Source organism: Nymphaea colorata, chromosome 6 (assembly GCF_008831285.2).
Source record: "Nymphaea colorata isolate Beijing-Zhang1983 chromosome 6, ASM883128v2, whole genome shotgun sequence".
Classification (NCBI taxonomy): domain Eukaryota; kingdom Viridiplantae; phylum Streptophyta; class Magnoliopsida; order Nymphaeales; family Nymphaeaceae; genus Nymphaea; species Nymphaea colorata.
In genome coordinates, this window is record NC_045143.1 from 14,625,375 (window position 1) to 14,636,661 (window position 11,287).

At 36.2% G+C, this 11,287-nt stretch overlaps 1 protein-coding gene across 2 annotated transcripts; it reads left to right on the forward strand.

Annotated features, from left to right (window-relative positions):
- Nucleotides 1-1,501: 1,501 nt before the first annotated feature.
- Nucleotides 1,502-8,672, forward strand: LOC116256246 (fatty-acid-binding protein 1). 2 transcript variants are annotated; one of them, XM_031632548.2, is made up of 5 exons: nt 1,502-1,978; nt 2,470-2,719; nt 3,513-3,604; nt 3,983-4,146; nt 8,153-8,672. In XM_031632548.2, exons 1-4 carry the CDS (start codon nt 1,582-1,584, stop codon nt 4,120-4,122), a joined length of 879 nt encoding a protein of 292 aa, XP_031488408.1. In that variant the 5' UTR covers nt 1,502-1,581; the 3' UTR covers nt 4,123-4,146; nt 8,153-8,672. The 2 variants fall into 2 exon arrangements, with proteins under 2 accessions (XP_031488408.1, XP_031488407.1); XM_031632547.2 differs by lacking the exon at nt 8,153-8,672 and adding an exon at nt 7,224-7,446.
- Nucleotides 8,673-11,287: the final 2,615 nt, after the last annotated feature.

Here is an 11,287-nt window from a genome sequence, read left to right on the forward strand (position 1 = left end):
TTAGTATAGAATCATTGAGGCATTACAATACCTTACAATCACTTGACTCGATATCTCACATGCAGTGAACTACATGTACCAAATTATGCACAGTCCCACTATATAGTGCTATCCATTGGCTAAACATGTACTTTGGTATGTTTAATACATGCACGGTTAACTATGGAATGCAATTCTTTTAAAACTAAAACTACTACTCTTTGAGCTTATTTCGATGCCAGCTGGGCTGCCTCCCAAGAGACTTGCATTCTCCCATAAGGTATTGCACATTTCTCTTACCTGGCCGCATCTTTTGGAGTCCAAAGAAACAAACCTCTCGTGCATGGTCTTCTTGTAAAGCATAATATTGAGCTCTTGCTGCAGCAATGGTGGAATTCAAGTAGTTTACATTTTTTCTTAGGGATATTGGCATTTATCTTTCCAAAGCCCCCTGAGCTACTTTATGATAATCTATCTGCTCTCCATACAACTACCAAACTAGCATATCACTCTTGCATGAAGCGTATTGAACTCGCCAACTCGGCTACCACTTTATCTAGGTAAAAGTTACATTGGCATTTTTTTCACTAAATATTTTCCTACTTCTCACTAATTGGCTAACTTATTCGTGAAGCCACTGTCACGCCAATGCATGACCTATCTCACCTACAACCTCGGTTTGTGCCTGTGACCCAACACTCGATTGACGGTGGATGAAGAGTGTGAATCCTACACAGGTCAGAAGAAGTACACAAATTGTCAATCTAAGGCAACAAAATTGTAAGGAATGGACTACAGTTAACCCAATAATCTTCAATAAGAAAGGGACCCATGCTAATTGCAAGCGGTCATGGAAATAATATTAAAATAATAATGAATATATATCTCGATAATAATGTGAGTTGGCGAAATTCAAATTCAGCAGATGCATTTGTAATTGATCTCTCATGCCTTATAGAAAAGTATTAGTGCTCATAGTGGAAACTCAACGAATGCCAGATTATTTTTCATGAGATCTATGGATGTAGGATACTTCTAAACCACATCAGAAACACTCTTTTTTTCCCCTACTTATTGCATTTTTACTTCATAATGATGCTTGTATTGCATCCCTACTTGGGGAAGTATGTATGTTTGCCATTTAATTTGTTGACATATGAATAGACCTGTGTTGTTTATTCTACTTATACAATTGTGTATTTATTAGTCTAGCAGGAAAGAATTGACATTGGACATTGAAGAGCTGAAGATGAAGAATGCTGGTTCAGAATAAACACCAACAAGAGGTAGAGTTTCAAGTTTCAACTTTCGCATTGTTGTAACTAGCTTGTGTAACGTTCTCCAAAACACACAATTCGATCGTATGATTTGTTTTTATAATTGTCTACTTAAAATTTATTGATTACCTTAGTAAAAATAACTAAATGACAAACTTCAATGTCGTTGTTATTTGTTTTAAATGCATGAATTAAATCTTCACATATTTGTTAACAGCAGATTTGTATATGGAGGAGGTTAATGGTACGCGGAAAACCTGAGGGTTAGTAATTGTGTCCGGACGTGGAACAAACAATTTTGCTCTGCTATCCAGTTCTCTCCGCCATGGTTTCCCTCCGCTTCCCTTTCTCCTTCCATGGGCCGAACAAACTCTTCACCCGTTCCGGCTCTTCCTCTTCTTATCCATCCCCTTCCCTTGCCTTCTCCGTTGGCGTTGTCTTCGGGCTGGGCGCGGGCCTCGCCATCTCAACCACAGCCGGTCGGCTAGGCGACCACCTTCTGCCGATCCGTAATCTCTTCGATGCAAGCAGTCGGCAGCTCTCCCCATTGTGGGGTTCCTTGTCTTTGACGACCGGAATCGCCAATTTGGAGAACTCCGTGGTAGATTCTCGCACTGGGGCAGAGTTTCCTCCGGTCTTGGACGGCTCCCGGAAGCTCCTGGGGATTGGACTGCGAAGGAAAAACATCATAGGGATCAAAAACATCAATGTGTACGCTTTTGGTGAGTGTATTTTTCCCCCAAGGTTGTTTGTCTTCCATGTTGCTCTTGTCATTGTGGAATATGCGCACAATTCAGATTTACTGGATCATTTTGCAGCGACAAATGTGCAAACTATCGTAGTGAAATATCTTTCTATGTGGTTAAAACTCAGAATGAGAATAAATTGGAACGATGAAGGATGTTATCGGACTGGTTGTACGCGAGATGATCGGATATTCTCGGCATCATTTTTTCTTCTGCTTATAGAGCATGTGTTGAGTCGATGTGCAGAGACTGGTTTCCTAAAATGACCGTTTTATTTGAAAAGCTGCTTTATATCTGAAATCTGTGGCCTCTACATTCTGCTAAAGCTGCTTCATATTTTATTACAATAATGGTCTATTGCCTGACTATTAAGCAAGAAATCTGTACCTTAAGATTCAAAAAAATAGGTGTTTGCTTTAATCTACTATATTCGTCTAGTTGATTCGAGTCAGTTCCCCACTTTGTAGGTGTTTACGTTGATGATAGCTCAATAAAGCAAGTGCTTTCTGAGAAATATGGGTCTACGCAATCCTCAGAACTGGAAGGAAAAGAACGGCTCTGTACAGATGTTTTGGAGAATGATTTGTGTGTGACGGTTAGACTTAGTATAGTGTATGGCAGACTCAGCATACGTTCTGTCAGAAATGCATTCGAAGAATCAGTTGGTAACAGGCTTCGCAAATTTAGTGGGGATGAAAATCGTGAGCTGCTTCAGCGGTAGCTTTCTTCTTTCTCATACCTTCCAGTTTTGCTGCTCTATTAAACCTGCCTGTCACTGAGTTTTAAGATACTGTTGGGATGTAATTTCAAGAGCATTGCATTAGTTTTTGCAAATGTGGAATATGTATCATATAAAACATTCGATCTGTAATATCTGATGGGGGTTTGGTTCTTAATTCTGCCTGCATTGTTTGCAACATGTCAGACACAGCGAATAATACATTTGTTTTACATAAAGTTTTACAATCTGAAAAATGCAAGTAAACATGAGAACCATATTCTTACGCATAGTTGGTTGGTCTTTTTATGTAATCTTTCATAATGCTTTGCTAGGATGGATAAGAACTATAATACCTATATGTTCTTTGCATTTTGTCTAAGATAGGCTACTGGCCCCATTCTCACAATTTGTTCCTCCCACGGTATGATACCATGAACATTGTGTGATTTTCTCTGTAAGAAATTATGGGTGCCCGAAATAGATTAGTTCTTTCTAAAATCCTTTGTAAGACATGTCGCACTTGTAGTTCTTTTTCCCTTTTCTGTGGGGAAGGTATGGATTAGTGGCAACTAGAGGAAAATGGACACCTGTTTGGAATTATATGTAGATCTTAATTATATGGATTATATGTAGGTTTTAGTGATCTTGATGACATGTTATTGGTGCAGTAATTTCTACCAAATCATGCACATAACTATATGCAATAGTTTGTGTTTGCTTTTGAGTCTTAAGCTTATTGTTTTGGAAATCTGTGGGGAATAACATCCCAAAATTTCCTATTTGCTGCAGATTCACCTCACAGTTTAAGGATGAATTAAAATTATCTCGTGGAACTATCATTGATCTTTCAAGAGAAAAGGGACATGTTCTTCGAACAAAAGGTAAGGGGTTTATTATGGAGGTTATTTGTGTGTGTGTGTGTGTGTGTTGATTTTGGGGGCGGGGGGGTGGATGGTTGGGGGGGACTTTATTTTTATGTGATTTTATCTCTCTTTGCATTCATTATCTAAAATTTGCTAGTTTTACTACATTTTGGCTGTAAACTGATTGTGCATGCCATTGATCTTTGTCAATTGTATTCTGTGGTTCTGCATTTTTGCTGAATTTGCTGAAGTTTACCTTCTGTTTTCATTGATAGTAAAAGCAGAGCTGCTCTTGTATTCTTCATTTTTTTATAACTAATCATCTTATCATGGACTTCTGGTTACACAATATACTGAAATTCTTCACTGCTTTCTCATGAACCAATTGGGCTGCAGTTGATGGCAAGGAGGTGGGCTGCATTCAGAGCCAACTTTTGTGTCGTTCTATTTTTGATCTTTACATTGGGGAAGATCCCTTCGATAAACAGGCCAAGGATGATATCCAACGGAGTTTGGCATCTCTCCTCGAGGGGTAGATGGAAAAGATTATCAATATGATGGTATGTTCTGTTCGTCATTCTAATTTTTGTCATTTGCTTTGCAATAACTCGGAAAGCTGCTTTTTCTTCTGAAAAATGTTAATTATTAATAATTTAATAGTATGTTTTTGTAGTCTACAATGTCATGTTTTCTGTTTCAAAGAATGCAACTAGAAAGTTGATCTATAGACTTTTAATACTCTGATCACATCTACACATCAAATTGCACCGAAGCATCTTGGATTGTGAGATCCCAGCTGCGTGGATAGTCATTTGCAACAAATATATACCGCAAATTATAAATTGTATGACCTGGAAAGAAGACTGTGAGCTGAGGCAGCATTGCCATGAAATGTATTCCTAGTCTTGTACGAACTTTTACCCTTCAAACATTTATTTGTTAGATGCAAGTTCAGTTCTTGTTTCCTTTATAAGATCAAATTCAGTACCTATATCTTTTCCATTTATCTAGAGTTATTACCAAAGAAGTACCTTTCTTATGATTCATTTTCTTACTTCAAAATATGAATAATACCAATATTTTTTATGTATTCTCCAGTCACAGAAATGAATACAATGTAGATTGTAGATTGCCCTCGTCTTATTTGTTTTCTAAATAATGGATCCAGATTAAGCGTCACCTGCTTGGGTCAAAGTTTTATTTAATATAAACTATGAACAAATCTAGTATATCTTAAAAACATTTTATTTTGGTGTAGCCATGTCCATGTCAATTTTCTGTGTGTGCATGAGTGACATGAATGTGTGTGTGTGTCTATACATACATATATATATATATATATATATATATATAGCTCCCATCAGGCCTATACCCTGGTGTAAGAAGTGTGATGTTTTTTATTAAAATGACATTAAAAAAATACATGGCCCGGCAGGTGTCATGTATTTCTGAGACAAATTAAAATCATGTATTTCTGAGACAAATTAAAAAAAACCAACAGCATTACTGCACCATTAAGTTGAGGATGAAAATTTTAAATTGTCTGTACTAAAAAATAATTAGTAAAAAAAAATGTAAGATTAAGTTAAAGCATGATTTTGTCTCTGACCTAAATGCCTTATCTTTTTTGACGTCCTGGCTTCTATAAACAAGTGATAACATACAAATAAGGTAAATACAGGTTTTAAAATCTAATATATGTTCATTCCTTTATCAAGGTAAAGCAATCATTTGTGAAAAATATTTTAAATGCCTGTTTATGTATGCATAACTATTAATATTTACCTAATTTAAACAAAAAACATTATTACTTCTATAACGTGAAGTTGAAATTAAAAAAGGTGAAACTCTTTGTACATATATATATATATATATATATATATATATATCCAGCCATTTGGTCTTTGTTCAATCACGACCGCTTGATGCATTACATCGGATGGTGTGCTGTGAGAGGTGGAGGATCTCTCCATCCAAACCGGAACAGAAAAATCCACAAACCTTTTACAGATACATATACATGGTCATCTATGTCACATGGGTACGGGTACGGGTGCCGGTACGGGTACGGGTACGGACCATTTTCAAAAAACTTGGGTACGGGGGTACGGCCGTACACACACACATATATATGTCAAAAAATGCAGAAAAATAACATATTCGCACATATCTATATCAAAAATTACACAATCAGAATAACATATTGTCATATTCATAAATACATTCTCATTCTCCTCAGTCTCATAATTAACTTTCAAAATACATACAAAATACATCAGCTTTGTTGATTTTCATTCTCCTCACTCCTCAGTTGCATCATCAAGATTAGAAGGAACAACAGGTTCTGTAAGATCCATATTAAGAGCATGCAAATCATGTTCTCCTTCAACATAAAACAACTACGCAAAGAAGATGGACTCATTGAGAATCAACTACGCAAACAAAAAACAAGAGATAATAGTGAAAGAACAGAAACAATACAACGCCCAACGGTCGTCGCCGGAGGTGAAGGTAGGGGCAGAACCGATGAAAATGAACTAAAACATGATAAAAACAAAAATATACCGCCGCCGTTCGCCTCCTACCGTCGCCGATCAGTCGCCGTTCAACTGTCTTCACCTTTCGTCGCCGGTCGCCGCCCCTGCCTGTCGCCGGCCGTCGCACGATGAGAGGAAACGAAACCCGTCGCTGTTCGCCTCCTACCGTCGCCGTTCAACTGCCTTCGCCTTCACCATCGCCGGCCGTCACACGATGAGAGGAAACGAAACCCTTAAAACGAAAACATGTTTTAAGGGTTTCGAGCTTTTTTTTTTTAACGTTATAATCGTTTAAAACTTTAAAATCTAAAAATCGTTAAAATAAAAAAAAAACACATTTGGACTCGGACAAAGTTGACCGTACCCAAAAAAAGGTCAAAAATGACCTCCGGTGCGTTGACCGTACCCGGTACGGTCAACGCACAAAAAAGGCGTACCCAACCCCGTACCCGTACCGGTACCCGTGTCGTACCGGTACCATACGGGTACTCCTCCTCTGGAGGAGTACCCGTGTGACATAGATGGTCATACATAAAGCTTTTTATATTTTCATTGTTCAGAGGGCAAAGTTCTATGATGTTAAGAACAATTTGGCACACAACTAACAAAAAAAGAAGTAATAAACTAACTTAATTAATGGAAAGTTAGCTGATAGTATAATATTTTTAAACAAATTAAGGTTAAATTTGGCAATACTTTCAAGTGGTTGTGCAGCAATATTGCAGCACGTTGTTGCTTTAGAGCTTAGACCTTAGCTCTTTATATTTATCTTGGTCTGTGGGATGTATTCATAAGAAATTTCTTAGAAAAAAAAATTCTAAAATTTTGAAAATTCTTATTTGTTCGGATTTTCCTGGGAAAATTAAATTTTCCTGAAAATACTCCAATAAGGTTTGGGAAAGAAAGAACTAAGACTGTACTTATGTCTATGGTACATTGATATCATCCTAAATGTATCATCAAAATTATATGTATCTGTAATAAAACAACTTGAAGCATGCTCTTTGATGTAACTTGAAGCATGCTCAATGTCAAACAATTTCCTCCACAACATTTATTTGTGGAAGTTTTGATTTTTGCTGTAAATTTTTTGCTTACAGATCACAAAAAAAGACTAGCTATCCGGATATCCTAACACAACGTTCACATGCGCATGTTGGGAACATTTGTGATTTGTGAGGATGAGAGTAGAAGAAGAGCCATCATAATGGAGATGCGTTGCCACCATGTGTTTCATATCATATGTAGCTTCAAAGTACTTGTCCTTGCCCAGTTTGTTGTCACTGACTGATTAATTGATTTTTGCCTTTTCACTATTACTATTATTCTGTTGTTGTTTTTTCCTGTTTCTCCATGCATGTTGAATAGAAGTGAAGGACCCAAAAGACAAATTTGTGTGGTAGTACACTAATGTCAGATCATCAAATGAGCAATTGCTAATTGGAATTCAGGCCCTCAAATATATAGAAAACTACCAATGAAAATTTTATATTAGAAAATCAAGACAAATATATTTTGATAAAAACTTCATTCTAAATGATCATATTTCTTATGTTCTAATGGTGGTCTCTCTTTCTCTCTCTCTATTGTGTACCTTAAAAGAGCACTTGGTTTGAACAATACATTGTTCCAATAACACTCTGTTCCTGCAAATGGGTGTTGCTCACTAAACACCGGATAGAAGACCATTGAGGACACGATGTTATTCTGTCAACGAGAAAAAAAAAAGGCATTCTTAATCGGAACACCCTACCCCTTGGAATGCAAGGCTCAAAATCAAAAGCTTGAAGCTGTGAAATCCTTGTCTGAAAAAATCAAAACCTCTCTCGCAACTCTCTGCTCTCCCTCATATTATCGCTCGCTGCCAGAGATCTGCTCATCTCCTCTACAGATCTGTGCCTCTCCACCACAGATAACCATTTCCCTCTCATATCACATTTGTGCTGTGAATATCTGCCATCTTCTTTTTCTTCTTCCTCTTCATCGGTGGCCTTTTCTATAGGATTTTTGATGGGTGGCCCTTATGCAGGTTTTTTGGCGGGCGGCCTTTATGCAGGATTTTCAGCATCAGAAGACATGGGAATCCCTAACCTAAGATTTTTCACTCCAAGAATTTCATCCTCACCTTCCCGTTTACATCTTTCTCTCTCCGATTTACTAACTTTCTGAACAGAGTGGTGATCGTGACCATTATATGGGCTGGGTTTATGAGAAATTTTAGCGTTTTTTGCTGTTTCATCATTATTATCATTATTTTCTTCTTTTTCTTCCACTTCTTCAATTGGTGTATAGTCAAACTTTCTTCTTTCTTCTTTCGTTTTTCTAGGTATTACTGGAGAACCTGTTGAAAAGAATTACTCTCTCGCTTTTTTTTTTGTTTCACTGTGTAGATTCAAGGTTGAGTTTTGAGTGAATTTGTAGAGTGAAGTGCATAGGATGTATCCCCTTTTTTCTAAAACCGTCTTGGAGCTCCGTTTCTCCCCTTTTAGGGGTTTGGGAGCTAGTGAGGTTTTCATTTTTCTTTTAACATATTTGATTTATCTTATTCACATCTTTAGAGTTTCTTCATTGGTGGTTCTTGCTGGGTATTTGGTGCTTTTTGCCTTTAGACATTGTACAATAATGACTACTGATTCTCATCAAGTAGACTGGACGCAAGTACTCTTCTCATCATAATAGATGTGATCAAGCAAAGATCCAAACATTCTGTAAAATGAGTTTTAAGTCGAGAGTAGGAGAACCAAACCTCAACAGGGGTTCAAAATGAGTTTTAAGTTTGAGAGTAGAAGTAACCTCAACGGGGCCTGCAAACCTGTTCACCAAGTTTTTAGCTTTCTCTCTCATTTCCATAACTTCTTTTTCCATCACACAAGATTCCAGTTACTGCCCTCACTGTCTTCCCATGCTTCACCAATTCTTCCATCCAACAAATCTCATGATGTGTTGGTTACCAACTGGGATGGCAGCCAGATGGACTAGCAGCTCCTCATTGATAATAATTAAGAATGTCTTTGAAGCGATTACCATTGATATTGTTACTTTAGTTTTTTTTCTTCTAATACACCTATTACGTAGGAAATGTTTGCATGGACAATTACAAAATTTACTACAAGATTTAAACAAACAACTGTTTCCCAAGTATCATGTTTTACTTCTGTAAGCGACCCATGCATTGTTTCTTCAATCATCATGCTTAGACCTCTTTTTTGACAAGAATTGAGCTACGACTAGCATTAAAGAGCTTGGCATAATAAACAATTTTTTTTTCTCATCTATTCAAATATGTTTTAGATTTTTTTTTTAATTCACTGGAGATAAGGTGAAGCATTAAAGAACTTGGAGCATTAATGTACTAGTTTCTTTTTTTACTTTAAGAGAATTGGTAGCTGTGGCACTGGAGAGCTCAAAGCATTGACCAAGTTTTCCTTGATTTACTATGGTACATAGTCAATGCATGTTAACTAAGTTTCTTCATTTTTTTGATGACGATGATTGATAATAAAGACTAAATCATGATGAGTTCATATTAGGTATTTTGAAGAAAAGTGAGATTCTGTATGTAGTTGATGGATAGTGTATTGAACATTGGAGATGCATAACGAGGAGTGGACATAGGGTTTGCTAGGGCTCAGGGAGGCTTGTAGTCACAAGTTAACAATATATACTCTTATTGATGTAAAGAAATGCTTGAAAGAGTGGGTCCTTAGATAACCACCAACCCTCTCCCATCCACTCTTTCTGCATAATTCTGGCTACGGCTGCGTATATGAGTCAAGAAACTTGAGATAGACTTGACCTCAACTCATATAAGATTTGCAATTGAGCTTGACTTAATGTGCAGGCAGTCACTAATGAGCATCATCAATATCTTCATGAGAAAAGAAACCTCTTGGACATGTTCTCTATAAACTTCTCAATGGAATTTATTTTGGGGGTAAAAGAGATGTTTTATTTAGCACAATAGATGCCAGATTGTAGGATTAGGAAAATATATGCAAAAAAGGAGAAAAAAAACCTCAAAAGCTTTAGTGTGAAGTTTGAGAGCTTGAAAAGGCCTTCTTTTAATAAGTTTTAATAATAGCAATTATAGTAATATTCAATCTTTGTTTTAGTAAAATTGTCACGTTTCTTGATTCGTGCAAGGAACATTGGAAGATAAGCTCTAAAAGTATTGCATGTTTAGGCTCGCCATGTCTCATTGAGTTTAGACTCATCAAAAAATCATAATTGGTCACTTCATCTTACAATATACTGAAATAAATTGTGCTTACAAGGATGTGTAAATACTCAAAAAAATTAAATGCGGCAACGACCTTGTGTGGACTGACTTACAATAAAAATACATTTACTAAGAGGTGATAAGCAGTCGGACAAAAAATCATGCGATAACATAACTGCGTGATTCATTTTACGATACGCTCAAATAAATTCATGTTTGTAAAGACACGATAAGCACAAAAAATCGTGCAATGACGCAACCGCATAATTTGTTTTGCAATACACTCAAGTAAAATCGTGTCTACATGGACACAATCAGCAGTTGAAGAAATTAAATGCGACAATGACACTATATAGATTGATTTTATGATAAAAAAATATTTACTAAGACACAATAAATAGTGAGATAAAACAAATAACGATAAGGCAACAATATGATTAGTTTTATGATACATTCAAATAAAATCCTGTTTACAAGGATGCGATAAGTACTTGGAAAAATTAAATGCAATGACAACACTATATGAACTGATTTTATGATAAAAAGGCGTTTACTAAGATACGATTTGCAATTAGACAAAACAAATCATAATAACACAACTACACAATTCATTTTACGATACACTCAAATAAAATCATGTTTTCAAGGCTGTGATAATAACTAAAAGAAAATGCCACAACAACAACGTATGAATTGGTTTTATGATAAAAAAACATTTACCAAGAGGTAAAATACAATAAAACAAAATAGATTACTATAACACAACTATAGGATTTGTTTTATGATATACACAAATAAAATCGGGTTTACAAGGATGCAATAAGCACTCGATAAAATTAAATGTGACAATGACATTGTTTGGACTGCTTTTACGATAAAAAGGCATTTACTTAGAAGTAATAAATAGTTAGACAAAATAATTGCAATAACGCAACTGCTGGATTC